At 43.4% G+C, this 25823-nt stretch overlaps 1 protein-coding gene and 1 long non-coding RNA gene across 5 annotated transcripts in view; one reads left to right on the top strand and one right to left on the bottom strand.

Moving 5' to 3' along the window:
* Window positions 1-2686: 2686 nt before the first annotated feature.
* Window positions 2687-12298, bottom strand: LOC138432918 (uncharacterized). Its single transcript, XR_011254050.1, has 2 exons — window positions 11551-12298; window positions 2687-2854 (listed from the first exon to the last, which is right to left on the bottom strand). It is a non-coding gene; the product is annotated as an uncharacterized lncRNA (long non-coding RNA).
* The window catches only part of EPHA4 (EPH receptor A4), a 178048-nt gene continuing 163997 nt past the window's right edge, over window positions 11773-25823 (top strand). For all 4 annotated transcript variants that reach the window (XM_069574653.1, XM_069574654.1, XM_069574652.1 and 1 more), the window contains exons 1-3: window positions 11773-13282; window positions 16343-16410; window positions 20594-21257. In XM_069574653.1, the coding sequence (XP_069430754.1) occupies window positions 13192-13282; window positions 16343-16410; window positions 20594-21257 (823 nt within the window). In that variant the 5' untranslated portion in view covers window positions 11773-13191. The remainder of the gene's footprint in view (window positions 13283-16342; window positions 16411-20593; window positions 21258-25823) is intronic.

Raw genomic sequence — 25823 nt, 5'->3', positions numbered from 1 at the left:
GACCACTCAGAGATGTTCACAGAGTTACACAGAGGAGAAGAGGAAGGAAGAAGACAGAGGTGGCCAGGAGGATAAAGGGGGGAATCAAAAGGAGAGAAACAGATCCAGCCAGTAATCAGTTCCCTAAGTATTCTCCACAGTCCAGAACACACAAAGAGATTCACAGATTTGGGTAGAGAAGAGAAGGGAGAGGGAGGAGATAGAGGTGACCTGGTGGAGAAAAAGGAGAGTCCAAAGGGGGAGAGACCAGTCAAGCCAGTAATCTCACTCCCAAGTAAAAATGGGTACCGAAGATTGGATTCTTAAAGGTACAAAATTGATAGCAAATACCAAAAAACAAAGATTAAAAATCTAGAGTAGAGGTTGGATTCTCAAAAATACAATAATAAAGAAAAAAACAAACTCACAAAAGTTATAAAATATATATATATATGAAGTTTGCTTTAAAAAATAGGGTCTTTTTTGGCAAAGTAATAGTAGGTTATAAAAATGAAAATTAAAGGAATAATAGAGGACTTAAAAATAAATTTTTTTTAATTTAAAAAATGATAATAGTAAAAATATATCTCGGACTTTCTCTGGTGTTGTTGTGGACAGTGTGAGGTCAGTTCATTTTCAGATAGTTCCTTGATCTGGCTTACACTTCTCAAGATCTATAGGCCCCTTCCTATGTAGTCGGTCCTAACTACAGGGTTTTGATCAATTGCACCTGTCACTTCCTTTGTTTGTTTTAGCTTCTTCTGTTTGCTGGTCTCTTCAGTGTCTAATTTCTGCCCTGACACAAGGGGGCGGTGGTGGGCACTCTTTTAGGCTCACTTGTTCAGTTGCGCTGTGGGGAGGGAGGAGCAATGCAAACAAATAACACTGGCGTGTGCTTGCAGTGTCTCGGCCACACTGGGTTTGCCCCTGCTCACGGCGTGTGTGCTTTCCCTGTCTACACTGCTTAGGCTCTAGGTTTCTCTTCCGGGAACTGTTTGAAGCTGGCCCTGGGTTGTATTCACTTCCCAGGTCTGAGTCACTCAGGTTCAGGTACTCAGGTACTCCACAAAGGTGCAGACTCGGTTGGGCCTGCGTTTTGTCCCCTTCCTAGGTCCGAGCAGCTCAGGTGACCAGGTGCTTGGCAAGCGTGGTCACTGCAACTTATCGCCTCCCCTGTCCCTGCCACTCGGTTTTCTGGGTGTACAACTGGTGCACCTTCTCAGGGGTGCTGTGTGTCTCTTCTGGGGAGCTGATCTCTGGCTGCGACCCTCCCAGTGGATGTTGACCATCCAGAATCCCAAGAAGTCTTGGTTAGCAACAAAGCCTGCTTGCAGTTTGGTAGACGATGCCTCTCTGGGGCCGCGATTGCCCCCTTCCAGCTCTAGCTGCCCTCACCTGCCTGTCTCTGGCAGGGGATAGGCCAGTCCACAGCTGGCTAGCTCTGCTCAGTCCTTTGTTCTGTGAGCGGGCCTGGCGGTGTCTGAGGTTAAGGGTTTTCCTGGGATAGCTATCCCACAGTCTGGTTTGCTATCTCCAGTTAGTTGCCTCAGATTGCCCCCCAGGGCATTCAAGCCTGGTCCTTACTCTAAGCAATGCAGCCCGCGCCTCCCTGCCCAGCCCCCACTTACTTGTGGCGGACGCGGGCCTCTGCACTTCTTCTCTGTTGGGAGTTACCATTGGGCACGTATTCTGTGGGTTTTAATTATTTATTCGTTTTTCCTCCTAGTTCTGTTGCCCTCTGAGGTTCCAAGGCTCGCCACAGACTCGCCAGTGAGAGTGTTTCCTGGTGTTTGGAAACTTCTCTCTTTTTAAAGACTCCCTTCCCAGGACAGATCTCCATCCCTACCTCTTTTGTCTCTCTTTTTATCTTTTATATTTTTTCCTACCTCCTTTCGAAGACAATGGGCTGCTTTTCTGGGTGCCTGATGTCCTCTGCCAGCATTCAGAAGTTGTTTTGTGGAATTTACTCAGCATTCAAATGTTCTTTTGATGAATTTGTGGGGGAGAAAGTGGTCTCCCCATCCTATTCCTCTGCCATCTTAAGACTGCCCTCCTGCTTTTTTCTATCCTAAATCCCCCCCAGGGTGTGCCCTTGGAGGTGGCTTTGTGGCTGATGACTCAATGGCCAATGACGTTCATTTTTTACTGAATTGGCAGCCAACAGTGTTTTGTTCACAGTATATAGCTGACATTTTAGACATCTTTAGAATATTCAGAGATCTTTTGAAATTACAAAATAAATATCTGGAGTGCCAGCGTTATACAAATGCTTTACACGATGATGGAGGAAAAGAGATTTAGGTTTCCAAACTTGCATTCTCATTATACACTAAATCATACATTATATTTATGATCCTACTATTTTTCTTACATGCAGCATTTCACTGCAATTACACATAGTTTTTCAGAAACAAATTTTTTTTTAAAAAAGGCGGGGGGAGGAATGGCTGTTGCTGTACATTCAGAAAATTGGTTCTTTAACCAGAAAATTACTTCTCTTGCTTTAAAAAAGTTCCAGTTTATGCTAACTCAAAATTTTTTAAATTTATTTTTAATTGGAGGATAGTCCTATATATACTGGGGTTCCCTGGTGGCTCAGCCAGTAACGGCTCTGCCTGCAATGTGGGAGACCCTATATATTATTAAAAGTTTTTAGTCATGAAACACTTTTAATTCCAAAGGCTCTTTTAATAATCACAAATCAACATGGTTATTAACATTGCAATATTTAATAGCTAAAATATTTAGTGATTGTAACTTGAAGCTTTACATTGGCATTTTGAGTAAAAATGAGTGAACACCATTTCCAAGGTATTTTATCACAGGGGTCCAGGTAAAAAGCATTTCCATTTCTTCCAGGGCATGGCTTTGATGCCTGAAAAATAAAATAGTTTTGATGTTTGACTTATGTTCCCAATGCAGCCAAAAACGATGTAAATGATCTGCTCTGCATTATTCTGAAGAGAGGTGAATTGTCTCTGAAAATTTTGGTCTTGGCCTCCAGAGTCGCTGTGGAACTGAACTGGGTGTCTTCCCCTCTCTCCACCTCACTCTCTGCAGCTCCCAGGAGAACAAAAGTTACCTGATGGTTTCTACTGGGTTCCAACTGGGTCCCCCCACCCCCACGAGTGGGTGCCCTGCCTGCTCTGGGCTGAAAAGGCAACTTTACATCTTAAACATATGATCTTTGGCAATTGAGAAGTGTTCATGAGAGTTGAACACAAATTCAGATACAGCACCAGACAGAGTTTCAGAAAAGTCTTGACCCTTGAGTGCAGAGTTCCAAACAATAGCAAGGAGAGATAAGAAAGCCTTCTTCAGTGATCAGTGCAGAGAAATAGAGGAAAACAATAGAATGGGAAAGACTAGAGGTCTCTTCAAGAAAATTAGAGATACCAAGGGAACATTTCATGCAAAGATGGTCTCAATAAAGGACAGAAATGGTATGGACCTAACAGAAGCAGAAGGTATTAAGAAGAGGTGGCAAGAATACACAGAAGAACTGAACAAAAAAGATCTTCATGATCCAGATAGTCATGATGGTGTGATCACTCACCTAGAGCCAGACATCCTGGAATGTGAAGTCAAGTGGGCCTTAGGAAGCATCACTACAAACAAAGCTAGTGGAGGTGATGGAATTCCAGTTGAGCTATTTCAAATCCTGGAAGATGATGCTGTGAAAATGCTGCATTCAATATGCCAGCACATTTGGAAAACTCAGCAGTGGCCACAGGACTGGAAAAGGTCAGTTTTCATTCCAATCCCAAAGAAAGGCAATGCCAAAGAATGCTCAAACTACCTCACAACTGCACTTATCTCACATGCTAGTCAAGTAATGATCAAAATTCTCCAAGCCAGGCTTCAGCATACGCAAACTTTGAACTTCCAGAAATTCAAGCTGCTTTTAGAAAAGGCAGAAGAAGCGGAGATCAAATTGCCAACATCCACTGGATCATGGAAAAAGCAAGAGAATTCCAGAAAACATCTATTTCTGCTTTATTGACTATGCCAAAGCCTTTGACTGTGTGGATCACAATAAACTGTGGAAAATTCTTCAAGAGATGGGAATACCAGACCACCTGACTGCCTCTTGAGAAACCTATATGGAGGTCAGGAAGCAACAGTTAGAACTGGACATGGAACAACAGACTGGTTCCAAATAGGAAAACGAGTACATCAAGGCTGTATATTGTCACCCTACTTATTTAACTTCTATGCAGAGTACATCATGAGAAACGCTGGGCTGGAGGAAGCACAAGCTGGAATCAAGATTGCCAGGAGACATATCAATCACCTCAGATATGCAGATGACACCACCCTTACGGCAGAAAGTGAAGAAGAATTAAAAAGCCTCTTGATGAAAGTGAAAGAGGAGAGCGAACATGTTGGCTTAAAGCTCAACATTCAGAAAATGAAGATCATGGCATCCGGTCCCATCACTTCATGGCAAATAGATGGGGAAACAGTGGAAACAGTGTCAGACTTTCTTTTTCTGGGCTCCAAAATCACTGCAGATGGTGATTGCAGCCATGAAATTAAAAGATGCTTACTCCTTGGAAGGAAAGTTATGACCAACCTACACAGCATATTAAAAAGCAGAGACATTACTTTGCCAACAAAGGTCCATCTAGTCAAGGCATGGTTTTTCCAGTGGTCATGTATGGATGTGAGAGTTGGACTATAAAGAAAGCTAAGTGCAGAAGAATTGATGCTTTTGAACTGTGGTGTTGGAGAAGACTCTTGAGAGTCCCTTGGACTGCAAGGAGATCCAACCAGTCCATCCAAAAGGAAATCAGTCCTGGGGTGTTCACTGGAAGGACTGATGTTGAAGCTTAAACTCCAATACTTTGGCCACCTGATTCGAAAAGCTGACTCAATTGAAAAGACGCTGATGCTGGGAAAGATTGAGTGCAGGAGGAGAAGGGGACAGCAGAGAATGAGATAGTTGGATGGCGTCACCGACTCAGTGAACATGAGTTTGGGTAAACTCCGGGAGCTAGTGATGGACAGGAAGGCCTGATGTGCTGCAGTTCATGGGGTGGCAAAGAGTCAGACACAGCTGAGCTCCTGAACTGAACTGAACTCAAAACTCCCATCCTTTCTCTCTTTTTAAAAAAACTATTTACTTTGTATTGGCATATAGCCATTTAATAATGTTGAGATAGTTTCAAGTGGACAGAAAACAGACTCAATTCAGTTCAGTTCAGTTTAGTTGCTCAGTCGTGTCTGACTCTTTGCGACCCCATGAATTGCAGCACGCCAGGCCTCCCTGTCCATCACCATCACCCAGAGTTCACTCAGACTCACGTCCATCGAGTCCATGATGCCATCCAGCCATCTCATCCTCAATCGTCCCCTTCTCCTCCTGCCCCCAATCCCTCCCAGCATCAGAGTCTTTTCTAATGAGTCCACTCTTCCCAGGAGGTAGCCAAAGTACGGGAGCTTCAGCGTTAGCATCATTTCTTCCAAAGAAATCCCAGGGTTGATCTCCTTCAGAATGGACTGGTTGGATCTCCTTGCAGTCCAAGGGACTCTCAAGAGTCTTCTCCAACACCACAGTTCAAAAGCATCAATTCTTTGGCGCTCAGCCTTCTTCACAGTCCAACTCTCACATCCATACATGACCACAGGAAAAACCATAGCCTTGACTAGGTGGACCTTAGTCAGCAAAGTAATGTCTCTGCTTTTGAATATACTATCTAGGTTGGTCTAACTAACTTTTCTTCCAAGGAGTAAGCATCTTTTAATTTCATGGCTGCAGTCACCGTCTGCAGTGATTTTGGAGGCCCCAAAAATAAAGTCTGACACTGTTTCTACTGTTTCCCCATCTATTTCCCATGAAGTGATGGGACTGGATGCCATGATCTTCATTTTCTGAATGTTGAGCTTTAAGCCAATTTTTTCACTCTCCTCTTTCACTTTCATCAAGAGGCTTTTTAGCTCCTCTTCACTTTCTGCCATAAGGGTGGTGTCATCTGCATATCTGAAGTTATTGATATTTCTCCCAGCAATCTTGATTCCAGCTTGTGTTTCTTCCAGTCCCGCGCTTCTCATGATGTACTCTGCATAGAAGTTAAATAAGCAGGGTGACAATATACAGCCTTGACGTACTCCTTTTCCGATTTGGAACCAGTCTACTGTTCCACGTCCAGTTCTAACTGTTGCTTCCTGATCTGCATACAGATTTCTCAAGAGGCAGTTTAGGTGGTCTGGTATTCCCATCTCTTTCAGAATTTTCCACAGTTTGTTGTGATCCACACAGTCAAAGGCTTTGGCATAGTCAATAAAACAGAAATAGATGTTTTTCTGGAACTCTCTTGCTTTGTCCATGATCCAGCGGATGTTGGCAATTTGATTTCTGGTTCCTCTGCCTTTTCTAAAACCAGCTTGAACATCAGGGAATTCACGGTTCACATATTGCTGAAGCCTGGCTTGGAGAATTTTGAGCATTACTTTACTAGCATGTGAGATGAGTGCAATTGTATAGTAGTTTGAGCATTCTATGGCATTGCCTTTCTTTGGAATTGGAATGATAACTGACCTTTTCCAGTCCTGTGGCCACTCCTGAGCTTTCCAAATTTGCTGGCATATTGAGCGCAGCACTTTCACAGCATTATCTTTCAGGATTTGAAACAGCTCAACTGGAATTCCATCACCTCCACTAGCTTTGTTCTTAGTGATGCTTTCTAAGGCCCACTTGACTTCACATTCCCAGATGTCTGGCTCTAGATTAGTGATCACATCATCATGATTATCTGGGTCATGAAGATCTTTTTTGTACAGTTCTTCTGTGTATTCTTGCCACCTCTTCTTAATATCTTCTGCTTCTGTTAGGTCCATACCACTTCTGTCCTTTATCGAGCCCATCTTTGCATGAAATGTTCCCTTGGTATCTCTAATTTTCTTGAAGAGATCTCTAGTCTTTTCCATTCTGTTGTTTTCCTCTATTTCTTTGCATTGATCTCTGAAGAAGGCTTTCTTATCTCTTCTTGCTATTCTTTGGAACTCTGCATTCAGATGCTTATATCTTTCCTTTTCTCCTTTGCTTTTTGCCTCTTTTCTTTTCACAGCTATTTGTAAGGCCTCCCCAGATAACCATTTTGCTTTTTTGCATTTCTTTTCCATGGGGATGGTCTTGATTCCTGTCTCCTGTACAATGTCACAAACTTCATTCCATAGTTCATCAGGCACTCTATCTATCAGATCTAGACCCTTAAATCTATTTCTCACTTCCACTGTATAATCATAAGGGATTTGATTGAGGTCATACCTGAATGGTCTAGTGGTTTTCCCTACTTTCTTTAATTTAAGTCTGAATTTGGCAATAAGGAGCTCATGATCTGAGCCACAGTCAGCTCCTGGTCTTGTTTTTGTTGACTGTGTAGAGCTTCTCCATCTTTGGCTGCAAAGAATATAATCAATCTGATTTCTGTGTTGACCATCTGGTGATGTCCATGTGTAGAGTCTTCTCTTGTGTTGTTGGAAGAGGGTGTTTGCTATGACCAGTGCATTTTCTTGGCAAAACTCTATTAGTCTTTGCCCTGCTTCATTCCACTTTCCAAGGCCAAATTTGCCTGTTACTCCAGGTGTTTCTTGACTTCCTACTTTTGCATTCCAGTCCCCAGCTATACATATACCTGTATCCATTCTCTCCCAAACTTCCCTCCCATCCAGGTTGCCATATAACATTGAGTGGAGCTCACTGTACTATACAGTAGAACCTTGTTGGTTTCCCATTTTAAATACAGCAGTGTGTACATGTCAATCTCAAAATCCCTAACTGACACTTCTCCCTGTCGTTCCCCCTGGCAGCCATAAGTTCTTCTCCAAATCTATGAGTCTGTTTCTGTTTTGTAAATAAATTCATTTGTATCATTTCTATTTAGATTCTGCAGTAAAGGCTGTCATATGGTATTTCTCTGTTTGACTTACTTCAGTCAGTACGACAATCTCTAGGTCCATCCATGTTGCTGCAAATGGCATTATTTCATTCTTTTAATGGCTGAGTAATAATCCCCATCCTATCTTTCTTGTCTTTTTCTGCCTCAGCAATTCTGAAGGTCTTTTCCTGTGTTTTGGTTTCTCACCCTTTCTGAACAGTCAAGACCTGAGCTCTGTGGCTCACTTTCCCCATCAGGTGTCAAGGGCTAGCAAGAAATAGTATCAAAGCCTTGACATCTAATGATGAAATCTCCAACAAAGTTTCCTGGGACCTTTAGGAAGCCCATCGACTGATGTTTCAGGTCACTATATTTCAGGTGATGGTGAAGTTTGGAGCATTTTTTTCTGATGAAAGTGGATATTTCATTAGAGCTTAGGTTATTTAATATCACCAACTTCTTGACTTGGTGGTAGCATTTTTGATTCCTTACACCTTGTTTCATTTAATTATTTTTGAAATATTACCTCTAAAGACAGCTACAATCCCTAGATTCAAATCTCGTTAAATCATGTAGGGATACAAGAGTTAAGGGGCTTCCCTGGTAGCTCAGCTAGTAAAGAATCTAACTGTAATGCAGGAGACCCCACTTCTATTCCTGGGTTGGGAAGATCCTCTAGAGAAGGGATAGGCTACCCACTCCAGTATTCATGAGCTTCGCTGGTGGCTCAGACAGTCAAGAATCTGTCCCACAATGCAGAAGACCTTGGTTTGATCCCTGAGTTGGGAAGGTCCCCTGGAGGAGGGGATGGCAACCCACTCCAGTATTCTGGAGAATCCCTATGGACAGAGGAGCCTTGCAGGCTACAGTCCATGGGGTTTCAAAGAGTTGGACACAACTGAGTGACTAAGCACAGCAGTCAAGTGTGAGCTGTAATAAATCAACAGTGAAAGAAAAGGAGACACTTAGAATTTATTTCCATACCTACTCCAGGAGTTGGTGAAATAAAGCCTCCTCCCCTCATGGGGAGCAAAAGATAAATCACAGAGTTTGGTTTCCTCGTGGAAGAGAAGGTTCAAGCTGAACAAATGATTGCTCATTTAGTAAATATTAATCCTTACTAATGAGATATTATTTGAAAGTAATAATAGTTACTGACCACTAGCTGAATACCATACAATCTGCTCTATAAATTTTTTTCAATTTTCAGAAGCATCATGTAACTATCTCCAGTTCACAGATAAGAAAACCATATCTCAGAGAGGTTAAAGTAACTTACCCAGAGACACACAGCTAGTAAAAGAGCTGTTAGAATGCCAAAGTAAGGATTTCAGTCTTGGAAATCCTGGTTCTGGCAATGACAGGAAGTCACTGGAGCACTGTTGGAAGCTCCATTTTATAGTAAACGGACTGAAGTCCAGGAAAGTCCAGCTACACTAGCTAGATACTCTGGCGGAGCATCTAGTAAAAGGCAGAGTGTATTTCTATTCTCATTCTGACCTTTTCTCTAGCCTTCCATGCACTTTCTTTCTTGTTGCTCATTTGTCCAAAGGTCTTGTTACATTGGTAAAACTGGCCATACACTTAGAGATAGATATTCTAAGAGACCTGGTATTATTTTAAAATGTCTTTACACATTAAAGATACTTTTGAAATTCAACCTTCATTCAAATAAGCGTTTAAAATGTACTTTGAACCTCAAATTTCTATGCTAGGCAATAAAAAAAGAGAAATTTTATCAAAAATTCAAATTATTGAATTATTATTTTCATTAAGCTTATAAGACTATATATTTTGACATATTTCTTATTGGATTCAAAGTATTCTCAACTTCTTACAGCAGTTAGGAGGCTAGTTGTACTCGAGGCAAGCCAATTTATATTAAAAGCAGGTGATTCTAGGTGCTTTTGATGTAGTATTCTATTGTATGCTTGTGACTCCATTGAGTGATTTATTTTAAGTACTCTCAAGTGTCTGAAAACTCCAAGGTGTTTTCTAATAAAGTAGAGGGTTTGCATAGAAGGTGGATGGACCAACACCATTTGGTCCATTGATGGACTAAGACCCTATCATTTTTCACTGTTGCCCTGTTTTTTTTTTTTTTTTTTTTTTTTTTTTTTTTTTTTTTTAAGGAAGATTGGTGTCTATTAGATTAGGACAATTTTCCTTTAGGTTGTCACAAGAGTAATTTGGAAGATCTCCTGGAGAAGGAAATGGCTACCCACTTCAGTATTCCTATCTGGAGAATTCCATGGACAGAGGAGCCTGGTGGGCTACTGTAGTCCATGCGGTCCCAAAGAGTAAGACACAACAGAGTGACTAACATTTCTTTTTCCTTTTATTTTTAAATTCTACTACAACTTTTTAATGGAAAACACTGAATAAACATAAGCATAGAAAGGATAGTGTTATGACTTCACAAGTCCCGTTATTCAGCACTTAAAAATACACCAAATTTTCCAATACTGTTTTATCTGTTTATTCCCTTATACCTTTTCTTTCTTTTCCATTTTTTTTTAAATTGGAATGTTTCTAGAGAAAGCCAAGCTATCATATACTTTTATGCTAAATACTTCAGTATGCAACAGCTCATTTCTGATCTTCAGCCCAGAAATGTTTTAAAGAGAAAGTTATAGTTCAGTTTTTCCGAGTTAGCATTTCCTGTCTCTTGGGTTTCCAGATTATTGGGCTGCTTTGGGTCTTGAAAAGGGAAATGGGAAGAAAAAAGGGGACCGAAGTCACTGAATGTCCTCTAGCAAATGAAGCCTTGCTTTCAGGCAGCTGTAGCCAGGAACATTTTAAAATTCAGTGTGCATATAGGGTAGGGGGGAAGGGTTGGTTCAAGTCTTAGAAATGTTACTGTTTTTAAGAAGGCAGGCAGTCAATTTCCCATTTCAACTACCCATATATGCAAAAATCAAATCTTGCAGAGAGGCAACTAGCAACTATTGTTTCAAAAACGTTTTAAAAAGAATTCAGATTGCTCCTTTTATCTGCTGCATCTGTGTATAGAATGACAGGGATCAATATTCATCTCCTTTTCCTAGAAACTCAGGGCATGAAAGAACCTAGAAATGCATTCCTTTAAAGGGCTTCGTATAGTTGTTAAATAATTTATACATACACACACGTATATCCCAAGTGTGCATTTCTTTGCCCCCTTTTACTTGTGTAAAATCAGTAGCTACAAAGACTGAAATCCACTTCCTCAGACTGTGACATTTCAGCAGGTCTTTCACGGAGAAATCAAAACCTCTGCAGCCGCACGAGCTGTCCCTCCAAGCCACCAGGCTCACACAGCTACTTACTGCCCAGCGCCTCACCCAGCAGCGCTCAAGTAAAAGTTGCTCATATTATTCCGGGTCTAAATTTTCACAAGGGGAGGAGACACGATGTGCTCCAGAAGCCGATGATCTGAAACCGTGGACGAGATCTCCTCTCTCCTGCACCTTGCCTTACACCCTTCCCGCTTTATCTAGGATTTTTCAGGGATAGCAGCTATTCAGGTTACCCCTGGGATACTGACTAGGAGTTTCTCCTTGAAACGCTTTCTGATTTCGTCTTCTGCCATCCAGCTGGCGAGAAGTGCGACAGGATTCCCGGGTCCTCTCTACGGCCTCCCGTCACAGCTCCACAAGTGTGGCCCGGGGGCTCGGGACAGGGAAGGGTGGGTGAAAAGATACCGACATACCTACTCTCGGCGGGCTGCGTGGTGCTGTCTTTGTCCGCTTGCCCTTCCGGGGGCGGGAGTAGGGGGGCTGCCGCGCATTTCCTGTAGTGGCCGGCAGGTGGCACGGTTGGTTCACGATCAGCCGCCACCCGAGAGGGGAAAGGCGCTTCCACCCCCCGGCGGTCGCCCTCCCGCTGGGACCCAGGCTCGGGAGGAAAACCCGGCCTCACCCCACAGAGAGTCAGAGGAGGGGCAGTTGGGAGGAAGGAAGAGGGGAGAAGTCGTCAGGAGTCGGGGCGTCTTCCAACGTCCGGAGAGTTGCGTCGGGGGCCGGGCACCAGGCCGCCTGCTGCGTTGCGGTCTCTGGGCAGCGCTCGGTTTTCTGAGCCCGCGGCCGGGGCATCGCGGGACAAACCTGGGCCCAGTGCTGCCGGCTCCCCTAGAAGGGCCACAGGGACACTCGAACACTCCAGCAGGGGCGGCTGCGCGGATTTCTGCGAGTCCTGTCGCCCACACCGTCTTCCTGGAGGCGGCAAGAAGTGTCCGGACCAGCGCAGGGGAAGCGACCCCGAGCGCCGAGCCGCAGCCGGGGCTCGGGCCAGCTCCTGAGCTCGGGTGGGCGGCCCGTCTGCACTACAGTTGGTCCCTGCACTCCCTCATCAGCTCTTCGCTTCAACCCTTTGCGCCCCGGACTTGCTAGGCCCGGCTCCAGGGACTCCCCACCAGGAAGCACGCAGTCGGTTCCCGGCAGTCAAGGCCACCTCCGGGCGTCTTGCCGGGGTGGGGAGTCCTGTCCGGAGCCGGGGCGGGGGCAGGGGGGGAACCTCTACGGCTGAGTGCGGAGATGCTTCCCCAGGGGATTTCTCCGTTGCTACGAAGTCTTTCGTTCAGCCCCCGGAGACAGGGACAGAGCCTTGCTTCTGGCCGAGCGCCGCACTCGACGTTGGGGACTGATTAGGTCCAGCTTTCCAGGCAACTAGGAGCCTGGGATAAAGGAATAACCCAGTACCAAAACTCTCGCCAAAGAGCATTTCTTATGGAGATGCTCCCCAAAGGCACGAAACAGGGCAAGGTAGCAGAGTGGCGGGGGTGGCCGCGCACAGGAGTGACTGAGCAGTCCTAGTCGGGGAGCGCGGGACGCGAACACTTCAACCCTCAGAAAAAAGCAACAGTAAAGAGGCAGGTCAACTTGATACTTTTTTTTAATGGCAATAAAAGAGCGTTTTCCTCCATCTCAAACCGCCAGAGGAGGGACACCGGGTGCCCAACCTTTCTTCGGACCTCCCCCCCCCCACAACCAATTCAGAGTCTCTCAAAGCTCCTTCCGCCGCTCAGGGGCTGGAACCCTGAGAGGCGACCAGGGGACCCCGCTTCTTCCGTCCAGCGGGGGAGGAACGCGGCAAAACTCTCCCCCTCAGTCCCGGAGACCGAACGCCCCGCCGAGCCCAGAGGGGGCGGGGCTCCGGGACAGGCTCTGCTCATCAGGGGCGGGGCCAGGTACCGCCGTCTGCGCTACCATTGGCCGAGAACCCCGGACTGGCGGGTGCACGTCACGGGTCGGGCCCACCCCCTTGGCAATGTCTTCAGCCTGCTGCACTCCTAAGTTAAGCATTTATTCCACTGGGATAGAAGCGGCTGGAGCAGCGTTGGCATCGACGAACCATGGCTGGGATTTTTTATTTTGTCCTCTTTTCATTTCTCTTTGGGATTTGCGACGCTGTCACCGGTTCCAGAGTGTATCCCGCGAATGAAGGTAAGAGCGGGGCGACCTTTCTGCGGTTTGGGACAGAGAAGCGACGATCGGCGGTTGACTGGTCCCCGGGAGTGCGAAGCCGGAGGGTGCGGGGGGATCCCGGAGCGAGTAGTGCGCCCTGACTCTGGAGAAGGGAGCTGGAACGAGGGGGAACCACGAAGGGACCGTGGGAAGCGGCCGGGCAGCCTGCTGCGCGGCGGTGACCCATACGTGTGAAGGGGTTGCCCAAGTTTGTAGCGAAAGGACGAAGTTTATCGGCATCCACAGGCGAGGGCAGTCCGTGGATGCGCCCCGAGGGGACGCACAGGAGACAACGCCAAGATAAATAAATAAATAAATAAATAAATAAATAAATAAAATTTGTGGACCTATTCCTACTACCACTTCCCAACTGCGCTCAGGTCGAGGGGGAAAGAGCTCCTTGAGGGTATCGTGGTGCTCTCGGGTTCTTGCGAAAGCCTTACGAGCTCTGGTTTCTGCAAAGTTTCCCAAGCCCTGCGCTTCCCGGGACCCGGCTTCCGAGCCTCCGCCGCACAGCGGTCGTGGCGCCGCTCGGCGGGCGCCGGTGACCTGATTTCTAGCACCCGGCGTTAAACACCTTTCTCCCCACTGGGGCCCCGAGCCTGTGGGGTGCGATTGTCGGCTGAGGGGGCCCCAAGCTACTTAAGTCATCCCCAGACCTGGGGAACCCGCTGGCAAGTTGAATGTACTCGAGTTTTAGCTTTGGCCCCAAGAACTGTACCCCGGGTTAGTTTGGAGGGAACGTGCGGGACCGACTGGTTCCGTGCGGGTGCTCAGTTTTCTGCGCGTCGGTTTGGACGTGCTGGGAGGACTGTGTGTGTGCCTGTATCGTGGAGGTGGGGGTTGATCATTTAGTTTCCAATGATCTCAGAGAAAGGCGAGTTGCGTGCGCGTGTGTGTCTGCGCGCGGGCGCATATGCGTGGATGTGGGTGCGCGGGTGCCCGCGTGGACGCGGACAATTGTGTGCCTGAGCTCGAGTGCCCCGATTGGGCGCGCGTGTGTTCTGGTGATGCTCGCCCTCGAGCCTGCGCGCATCCGTCTCGTCTACTCCTCCACCTCCCCACCCTCCCCCATCCACGCATCCGTCCATCCGTCAGTCTGTCTGTCTCTCCAGGATCCGTCCATCGGTTCCCGTACGGTCTATCGTTTTCCCTATTCCGAAGGAGGGAGCCAAAAACCAACTTAGCTTCATCTGGGCAGCCGGTACCCAGAGCTCGCCAGACGGAGGCTCCCAGAGATTTACACACCTGCCGGCAGACACGGCTCGGCTTGGGAGGAAAGGGGCGCTCTCTTACCCTCCTGGTCTCCTCCCTCCCTCAGAAGGGCCGTCTCGGTCGCTCCTGCCCCTCAGTCCCCAGAGGCGTTCCTCTGAGCCGAATCCTGGATCCCGCGTTCTCCTCCTACTTCGCACTCTTGTTAGGACGTCCCTCAAGACCTTTCTGCACCAAACGTAGAGATTTCCTACCCCCCCCCCCCCACCCCCGCCTTGCCTTTTCTTTTGGAAGGAAAACTTGGGAAACCTAGACAAAAAAAGGCGCTGATGAAGCTGTAGGCTGCTGTCGAAAGTGGGGGGGGTCACCCCCTCTCCGACCCCTCCTCCCCCTTAAAAATTAATTCATTTTGTTGCTTTTTATTCCCATCACGTTTTCTTTTCTCCCTTTTACCCTCCCTTTCTACTCCCTCCCTTTTTTTGTAAATTGGGTCTTATTGTTCCCTTTGTGTCCCTAATCCACCTTACATAAATCCAAATGGATGTAGCGGGCTTTTCTCTAGGGACCGAGAGGAGAGAAAGGAGGGGGGCGCAACTCCCGGCTGGAGCAAACCAGGGAAAGCTCTACATTTTAAAATAATTAAGAGACCCTAGGAATTCAGACTTCTCGAGAAAATCAGGAGAAAGAGGCTCGGTTTAACTACTTTGACGTCGGGGTGAAATGAATAGGGATGTGGGCAGAATTCAGGAGCCGGGGGGCAAGACAGAGTTGGGGTGAGCTGGAGCAAGAATGAAGGGTTCGCGTTCCCACCCCTCCCCCAGACCAAAGAGCTATCTTCGCTGATCAAATTAATAACCCAGTGGTTTCTTTGAGATAGGCCTTTCGACCCCAGGCCTGCAGCTCTCGGTGGGAAAGAGAATGTGGAGAGTTCAGGAATTCATGGCGTCCTTTTCAATGCCCTCCGTGCCTAGGACTGTTCCAGCTTGGGCGGGGTGTGTAGTCGACCTCCGGGTCGTCCCAAGCTTGGATGCATGCTCATAGGTGTACCACAAGCACAGTAAATCTTTTCGGCAGCTCTCCTCCACATCTCAAATTTAAACCAGTGATTTCCTCCTGGAGGAAATCCTTCCTTCCAAAGGAGTAGTCTCCAATTGTCCTCAAAAAGACCTGGGAAAGCGAATACTTAAAGTGTATTTGCATCCTAAGTCCACACGTCTGCCATCCCTCCCTTCTGAAACTTTGATATTTGAAAAAACAGCGGATACCACATCTAGAGCCTATTTATTTGGTGGTGGAGGGGGAAAAAAAATGGTAAGAGAGAGAGCCTTTTCATGACCCTTTGAGTACTCTCTGATAGAATTCACTTGTGGCTCTGTCACCATGATGATGAGTTATGCGGTCATCTGAAACTTGCAAAAACAAATAACTCTAGTAGATACCAGACAGAGATGAATGCAGATTTTGCTCTGGAGTGTAACTGCCTTACATAGATATATTTATTTTTTGAATTGTACTTCAGATTCTCTATTCATCCTTTTTAGAAAATGAATCAACTGAGTCCCAGGATGGAATTTTAAATGCTAAGCAAGTTAAATAAATAAGAACCTGCAGATTTAAAGAGGGGAGAAGATCAAGTGAGTAATGATTATTTACATAAGTGAGACCGAGTTTAGGTTTTGATCAGAGCTGGATATGCACACCCTCGGCACATATGGAAACGCTCAGGCAAATGGTTTTTTGTAGTATTGGCTTTTTGCAATTGGAAATTAATCTATTTTTCTTTGGTTTTCTTTCTTTCTTTCTTTCTTTTTTTTTTTTTTTTTGCAGTTACCTTATTGGATTCCAGATCTGTTCAGGGAGAACTTGGGTGGATAGCCAGCCCTCTGGAAGGAGGGGTAAGTTTTTCGAATTGCTCTCTGATCCACAGGGTAAAAAGGAGTGATTAGCCACTTTCTGAGAGTCCTAATGGCTTGATTCTTGTTGATTGTGGCCAGGGGGTCAGATTTCCACCATGGCCTATGAAGTGAATTACGCTTTGTTGGAGAAATCCTATACTCCCTTTGGATAGCTCTGTCATGGCAGAACTGGAATCCAAAAGGGCAGAAAGGGGTTTCAAAACTAGGAGACTGGTGGAGGCATCGCCTTAGATGCCCATTTAAAACTAAAACACCGACAAGAAACATGATCTGGGGACCAAATTAGAATTGATGCCTATTCCTGTGATAGTTGTGAAATCCTGACAGAGTTAATTTTAAAGCAATTGTTATGTTCCAGATGAGGAAAATGAATAAATAAAGATACCAGAGAGAAAACATTTCCAATTGTACCGGAAGCAGGTTTAGCTCTGTGTGTGAGCAGTGGGGGGCTCTGTAACTTGCTATGAGAACCTTAAATCAGCTGCTGTTCACTTGCACACTGAGAGAAAGCCTTATGAACCTGCATAGGTGTTGCACCAGGGGCAATGTCTATGCAGAAAGAAAAAAAAAAAAGCCCCATGTTTGTGCATTGTTGGTATTAAATGTGACAGTTAAAGTATTTGGAATCTTGGATCTTTGGGGGAGACTGGATCAGGGAGACTGGATTCTTAAAGTATGAGAGGGTGCATCACTGTTCATTTCTTCTTGAATTTGCCATCACTGCCTATATCAGAAGATTCTGAGAATAGAATTAGGTCGATAGTCTCATTCTCCTACCCTATCCCCTTGTCCCCAACACCTTAATAAGAGGTCAGAATGAATCGGCTTTGGAAAGAAATCAGTACAACGTGTAACTCTGGCTTCTGCCAAATTGAAATAACTCTCAAATGTTTTAAGAATTAAGCATATCATCCTACCTTTACACGCTTGATAGTCTATGACTCAGTCATTTGATTAAAAGCAGTGGGAGGGGTGAAAGATTAGGAGTTCTTATCAGGCAACAATTGTAATGCCAGCACACAGTGTGGCGCTTCACACCTGACCATTGAATAAACAATAAAGGATTGAAAAAAAAAAAAAAAATTCATAGAAACTTTTGGAAGATAGGTGTCACAAATAAGGCAAGAAAGAGGACATGAAAAAGGAGAATTTTAGGCTGGTTTTTTCCAAAGCCAGTCTTGTCATCCATTTGAAATAAAAGGGAGATTGCCCTGCCTTCCTGTTTTTCAGCCTGAACTTGACTGCAGTTGGTTTGGTCTCTGCTGAAAAATTCTAGTCTGCCCTCAAAACCATTTTTATTTTTTTTTAATGGGAGGGAGAGTGATTGGCAGGTCTCTGGCAGTGTAGACAGGCTGTATTCACCGCTGATTGCAGGCAATTGCCCTCATCCTTTGAATGCGAAGAAAGGTACAGCTTTATCTTGTGAGAGTCAGACTCTTGTTAATCCTATACCCTGGAAAGGTCACTGATTCAAGGAGGCTTTCCCATGCTACACCAGGGGTTTTGCTCTGTAGGTTGAAAGTGTTAGAACTGCTGGCAAAACTGAGAATGAAGGTATCAGTACTTGCATTAAAAAATATAATGAGCTTTATTTTTCTTACTGATTGTTCCCAAGTTTAAAGAGAGGACATATCTAGCATGATTTTGGATATGACCTGTTACACTCAATGTACATGCGATCTATTTAAAAGCAAGGAGTAGCACATTTTTTAAGTGTAGTTCATGGTCTGTCTTGTTTTTGGAAAGCTTTTATTGTAATTTAACATGCCATAGACATCTCCTTCCCCACACCCCAACTCCTGAGAACTGTTGAAAGACCATCTGATCACTTTTTCTAGACACAAAACTTCTTTTGGTTGTCTTGATGTCCCTTAAAAAAAATACTGTGCATAGCTGATTATACACAACCCAGAACTTTTTATGGGCAGAATGTGGACTTCTGAATATAGAATGTTCTCTTTCCCTTTCCTGAAATGCCATGTATGTGTAATGTTTTAAGTATTATTATGAAAGGTAAGAAATGAACTTGTCTGTAAGAAAATTAGTCCTTCTAAAATATATAGTAGCCTTTGAAAAATTATGTGCCAAATTATAAAGTTTAATTAATTTCTAGCTTTTGTAATAAAGAAGACATTTGCAGACTTAGAATGAAGGGATAAATTGGATATCTACCAAGTAGGAGATGGATTGGCTTTTAAAAGTTCTTTCTTTAGTGTAAAAGCATATTTGAGGGTTTATTTTTTAATTATTCTGAAATCTCTACTTATCCTTAGAACAGTTCACACCTTGGTTGGAAATTTGAAATTATAATTTTGACCAATAATGACATACATTTGTTTGTTGTTATTGTTATCTTTAAAAAGAAACCTTATTTGACAATACCACCAGGTCAAAAATGAGTTATGGTTTCATTTTTCCATTAGAACAGCTAAGCAGAACATGAAAATAATGGAAAGTGATGACTCCTGATGGCAACATTGTAGCAAAAACCTAATTTCTTGGCAGTATTCATTTAAAGGAGAATATTGAGTTTCTGACACTGATTGTAAAATGCAAAACTAAGGGGAGATTTGTCATTGTTCTGGTGAATTGATCAATGTGTTTAGACAATTAAGTTTGGCTGGAAAATCTGAATTAGATCTGAATTATCTGTATGAACTGTGGAGATGTCCCTATGTGCTTTCATTTACATTGATAAATGTGTTTTTCCATATTTCCTTTGTTCTGAGATGAGAAGCATGCTGAGTAGGTTTTTTTGAAGGTGGGGATCTATTTTTGGATTTACATGAATTTCCCCAAATAAGTAAATTACTGGTGATTTATTGCTTAGTGGATAAAAATAAATTTTAATCACCACAGGGCACTTATCTCTTTCAGTTCCAACTTTCATAATGGTGGCAGATGAAAGGGATGCAGAATTTTATGTATTATGGCCCTTCACATAGTAACATTTCCATCCATTAATAGTTTTCCAATGCACAGATGGGAAACCTGTTAAAAGATACATTATGATTCTATGTACTTCATTGGATTGAATGGAACTTTAAGTGGAGCTATTATAGAATATGATTTTTTTAAACTATCTTTTTTCTTCTAATTATATTCATGTGTTAGATATTTAAGCTGATTTATACCAGCTCTATATAAAGCCATTACTGTAGATGCTAATGAAGAATTGGAGGCTGCCTACTAGTCTGGTAGGAGCCCCCAAATTATCTTGCTGCTTTTAGGATTGTTTTAAAAGCACAGCAAAAATGAAACTAGAATGCTAGTCACAGTGAATTTTAACTCAGATTATCCCACTGTGAGAATCTTTATGTTACAAAGTAGATTGAAAGAAAACCCTACCATGCTTTAAGTTTCTTGGGCTTTCTATCATAAACACCACTTAGTATATTTTTTTCTCAATATCCACAGACTATTTAGAAGCAATGCATTTGTACGTTCATGTTTACTTAATGCGGCTTTCTTTTAAAAATAAGAACAGTATACAAACTTTTGGACTGAATACATGCTCTTGAAAAGTGTCCTACCATTTTAAATGACAGTGTATTTGAGAAATCCAACCATAAAGTTTACCCTCTTGTCTTTCCAGGATTACCGAAACTAGAATAGTGAGATTTTCTTTACCCCTTTAAAGAGTAATGACAATGCCAAAAAGAAAAGAAAAAACAAAATTGACTGCCATTTTTTTTAGGTATTAGAGAGCAAAGTTCTGAGAGGAGCACCACTAATTAACTGATAATTGTCTTCCTTTGGCAAACTCTGCTCTTCCTGCTCTTAATTTGCAGGTCTCTGCTCAGTTGTTGGAACAATACACATCCCTGGTTTTTCATTTATGAGTAAATTTGAACTGTTGCCACTTGAAATTGCAGCTGTTGTAATAGGTGAATTTGAGGTTGTTAGACCACCACCAGGAACTGCCTGAGAACTCAGAAGCAATCAATCTAGTAATACCTCTGGAATTTTAGGCAAAAGAGTGAAACAGTGACAAGAAAATAGCTCCCCAGTACAGTACCATCTTGATGAGGAATTGGTGCTCAGTAGTTTTCTTTCTTATTGAAACAAAAATCATCACTGTCCTATGAGGGGAGAACAGAACTGGTAAATCACTGTGTGATGAAATGTTTGCAACTGATGCATTTCCTTTGGCTCTTTGCAGTGGGAGGAAGTGAGTATTATGGATGAAAAAAATACACCAATCCGAACCTACCAAGTCTGCAACGTGATGGAGCCCAGCCAGAATAACTGGCTGCGAACTGATTGGATCACCCGAGAAGGGGCTCAGAGGGTGTACATCGAGATCAAGTTCACCTTGAGGGACTGCAACAGCCTCCCGGGTGTCATGGGCACTTGCAAGGAGACGTTTAACCTGTACTACTATGAATCAGACAACGACAAAGAGCGTTTTATCCGAGAGAGCCAGTTTGCCAAAATTGACACCATCGCAGCCGACGAGAGCTTCACCCAAGTAGACATTGGCGACCGAATCATGAAGCTAAACACGGAGATCCGGGATGTGGGGCCGTTGAGCAAAAAGGGGTTCTATCTGGCTTTTCAGGATGTGGGGGCCTGCATCGCCTTGGTATCGGTCCGCGTGTTCTACAAGAAGTGTCCGCTCACCGTTCGCAATCTGGCCCAGTTTCCGGACACCGTCACGGGCGCTGATACTTCTTCCCTGGTGGAAGTTCGAGGCTCCTGTGTCAACAACTCAGAAGAGAAGGATGTGCCAAAAATGTACTGCGGGGCAGATGGTGAATGGCTGGTACCCATTGGCAACTGCCTATGCAATGCCGGGCATGAAGAGCGGAATGGAGAATGCCAAGGTAAGGAGAGCCATATTGTACTTTTCATTAGGGCTTAGTGCACGTAATTAAATCAGAGATGAGACTAAATGGAGTAAAGCCAGTAATTAGCAGCCCCTGTGGGATGTGGTGGGACAGAGGGGTCTAATGAGTAAGTGCTACAGCTCCAGGTGGCAAAGCTAAGACGATTCTAATACTGACAAAATAAATAATACTGCTGTAATCAGCAGAAGGCCAAACACATTTGCTAACAGGCACTCAGATGTGAACCGGCTTGATGTGCCCTCTGAAATGTAAATGAACAGGCTGAAGAAAGGGCCCTGATTGATCCTTGCTTCAAGAGGACCCACACATTTTCGAACCCTGGTTCTCCTGTTGGTAAACATCTCTCCTCCTGTGGATATGTCCCTGAATGATTTCAATGTCAAATTAGGGTTTGTTGTTCCAGTTTCCTCCTGCTGATTAAAATCGAACTGTGTGAGGAAAGTCCAGTTTTTCCTGCCTTGTGGAGCAGTGTAGACATGGGTCAGCAAAGCGGAGTGACAGCGTTTCACGTGCCTTCTGTTTCGTTGAGCTCCCATGATGGGGTCTCTGAGTGAACTGAATCTTGATGGAAGACCTCTTGATTTCCCTGAGGAGGTGACAAAGAGCTAGTAAGAGTCTTCTTATTGGATCTGTGGTCAGAGGCAGTAGTAAATTGTGATCCATTTTGATTATTGAGTTTTTGAAGAAATCCAGATTTGTTTGGGGATTTTTTGGTCATGTTAATGACTATTTATCATATTACTAAGGTGACTTCTTTTCCTCTTATTTAACCCTGTCTGCAGTTCCCTCTTCCCTTATTTCCCCTTTTGGGGAGAGTCTGCAGACTTCTTATAGTAGCTTTGTTTTTGAGTAAAGGCTGGGAGTATTCCATATTTATATGGATTGCTCATATCACATGTGAATTAAGGCTTGCAAAAATCAGTTATCTCAAGACTTGTATTTTTGCTTGGTATTTATCTTCAGTGGTTATCAATAGTCTGCTGCTGCCAGTCTTGTTACAGTTACTACTCAAGCATGTAACTTTGGGTCCCATCTCTGGAACAGATCAGATTAATCTCTTCTCAGGGTGATTGTTGAGCTGGAGACTGTACTACCACATGGTTCATCTGATTTGGTGATTAAAGAGTCCGAAATAACTGACTGCCAAACAATTTGTCTGGCATTTCAACCATTTTAATGACAGGGTGGGATTGACTATAGAGCAATCCACTTGACCAGTTGGAAATCAACAGTTATAACCTAAAGAAAGTTGCATTTAGGGCAGTTTGGTGTCATAGAGAGAGGTTATATATCTCTCCTGTCAGAGATCATAAGTGTTCTTCTTGACGTGCTATAGTTATTTCTAGAAGTAGCTAACAATGAATGTCTTTTAAATGCATTGAAAATATAAAACAGGATAAAGACTGGCAACCTTTTCTGTTGACTTTGAGTCAAAAGGTAAAGTTGAAAATTTAGACGTTTGAATTTCAAGGTTTTTTTGTTTTGTTTTGTTTTGTTTTTAACAAAGGTTAATTTCTTGCTTAGCAACTACTAGGTAAGCTGTACCAAATGGAAACCCTGAAGTATATTCCAGTGTTAATGTTAGAAAAATATGAGTGCATTGTTGGCACCTAAATTATAATCATCATAGCAGGAAGAGTGAAATGAATAGGGTAATAATACTGCTTTGCATCTTAGAGTAAATTGTTCTTCTTTCTTGATTTTTGTAAGACAAGACTTGCACATCTTAACATGTCAAGATTCTTACATATATGTTTCTTAAAAAACACATTGTCTTCCATTTTTTGCTCAGATGTTCAGGTTGCTGGCATTACTACATCTCTCTGTAACTAATGTCATTGATTTTCGATTGTCACACAGCTCAGTAACTCATACATTGCTGCACTTTGAAACTCCTTGACATCTTTACAACCCAAATTAGAAGGAAAAGAGAAAAAGATGGAGGAGGGAGTGAATGCAAAGGCAATTGAACATGGTAGTGGAAGGCTTTATGGAAATAATCTTAGAAATACAGTTCATCATCACGTGATTCATAGAAAGGTTGAGGCTGCAAGGCTTAGGTTCAGTACATTTCTGAGCAAACTGCTCCTAACACAAGACTAGATATTTAATGGAAGTGAAAATTTGATTAAGCTATTGTTGAGAATCTTCATTCTTTGCACTCTCTCGAGCTACCCACATACTTTCTTTGCTACTTGTAGAAAGATTAAATCTTTCAAGAAGACACTTTTTGCACAAAACCTTGCACTGCTTGTTTTTAAACACTATCAGGTAAGAATCTCTGGTAAATTTAGGGAGGAAGAAAAAACTTGAATCACAAGAATTCTTAAATCCCAAACTTGAGTGAGATTTTTTTAAAAGAGATAAGTCAAGTCTGTAAACATCTTAAGAGTAATAAGAAATTGTTGGTTCCATCTGTTCCACCATTGGCTTCCCAGGTAGTGCTAGTGGTAAAGAACCTGCCTGCCAATGCAGGATACATAAGAGACGTGGGTTCAATGCCTGGGTTGGAAAGGTCCCCTGGAGAAGGAAATGGCAACATACTCCAGTGTTCTTGCCTGGAGAATCCCATGGACAGAGGAACCTGGAGGGCTGCAGTCCATGGGGTCGCAAAGAGTTGGACACGAGTGAAGCAACTTTGCACTCATGCACACAGGCATGTGCCATCATTACTGGGGTATCAGGATTATCTAGGTAGAGCAGAAAAACATCCACATAAGGAAATATGTCTCAGTTTGGTCACTTTAGCTGCATGACCTTGAGCATGTGTCTTAAACCCTCTGTACCTTTGTTTGTTAATCTATAAAATGGGTTGATAATAATTGTACTTAGCTTAGAGACTTAGAGGACACAGTGATGTAAAATTGGTAAAAAACAAAACAAAACCAAAAAAAAACCCCACTGTTTAGATCATAAAGTATTAAACTGATGTTAATGCTAGCTTCTTTTATCACTCTTACCAAGGTCATAACTGTTGACTTTTAAGGGTGTTGAGTTGAAACGGTAAAAAGGAAGTGCATCTTCAAGCCACTCTTAGAAGTCAAGGACAAAGATAGGAAGCATTGCCTTTGCCCTAACAATGAGTAAGGATCATTTGAAAATGATATTTGGAGAGTGTCTTTCCCCCCGCCCCCCCCCCCTCTGCTATAGGAAAGAGAACTTTTCCTTTGAGTGAAAGAAAAGTGATTTGGGAGCGGAACAAGAAAGACCGGGGTGTAAAGGAAGCTTAAGAAAGGATATAAAAGAGAATGGGCAAGTCTTCAGAACTCTGGCAGCAGACCCCTCCCCAACTGTCTTTTCAATGGGTCTTCTGTGGCAGGACAAATAGAAGGACAGGTGAAAGGTCACCTACTTCCTCATCCATCTTCCTTGGGGTCTGGGAGGTCAGAGTGAAGATTGATTAAGATCTTAAATGTTTGACAAAAGATCCCTGGGCAAAAATGGCCAGGGCCGGTGGGGGCCTGGGGTATGCTGTTGTTTGAATCGAACCCTGATCATCTGCCAGAATCCTCCAGAGACCTTGAAGCCAGAAGGACACTTCCTCTTGGAGTTCTTACCTCCAAGCAGTACATGCAAATGCAGACGGAGGGCGAGGAGCCCCGTCAAAAGTGTCAGGAGTGGCAGGGCGATGGCGGGCTTGCCCTCTGCAGCAGCTGCAAGTTCACCCTCCCCTAGAATAACATTTTCTGAAATGATTTGGCTCAGTCTCAGCAGGACAAAAAAAGAGTGGAAGCCACTCATTTGTCTCCTGCAGGAGAATGTCTGGCTGGCATTAGCAGTAGTTTGAACTTGCCTAGTGATGGGCTGCAGAGGGTAAGAAACTGTTCCAGTTAGTCAGAGAAAGGAAAAAAAATCCACCTCAGACATGTCTCCCTCTCCCCTAGTACGAACCCTGCCCCTCCGTGAGGGAATGTTCCAGATGTTTTACAGGATTATTTTTATTACTTCAAAAATATTAAGCTGGAGGAAGAGACGAAAAGATTCTTTATTACCTTATTTTTTGCTTAATTAAAAATCTGAAAAATGAAAGGGAAGTTACAGATTTACTCTGAAACAGTAATAAGCAGCATTTTCAGAGAGCATGTATAAAAATAATACTAATAAAAAGAAAACAGTCTTATGAAGTCACTTAAGGACAAATAATCACAACTGTGACAAAACTAAGCTGGGTAGGAATCAAACCTTGCTTAGATATATAATTTTGCTGTAAATTGTTTGTGGTCCTATATAGTTAGGGACCTCTATTATGGATCATTACATATATGATGCCTTCATATCAGTAAAAGCTTCTTATTAAAAGCTCTTCTGAGAAAAAACCAGATGGAAATGCTTTGATGGCTATAAAATAGAAATATTTCATATTCATGCTCTGAAAAAAGAGAGAGGTCTATGTTTAAAAAAATGACTACTTTGTTTTCCTAATATATTATACAAGAACCTTAGGAGAAAGAAGTACCAGAAAGGATGCATTTAAAATATAGTTCAGAGAGATGCTGTTATATTCTTTCCACTTTTGAAATTTTTCTTCCACCTTTGAATCAT

This window comes from Ovis canadensis, chromosome 2, assembly GCF_042477335.2.
Source record: "Ovis canadensis isolate MfBH-ARS-UI-01 breed Bighorn chromosome 2, ARS-UI_OviCan_v2, whole genome shotgun sequence".
Lineage (NCBI taxonomy): Eukaryota > Metazoa > Chordata > Mammalia > Artiodactyla > Bovidae > Ovis > Ovis canadensis.
The sequence above is the reverse complement of the archived record's forward strand: the minus strand, read 5'-3'. Positions and strand labels throughout refer to the sequence as shown.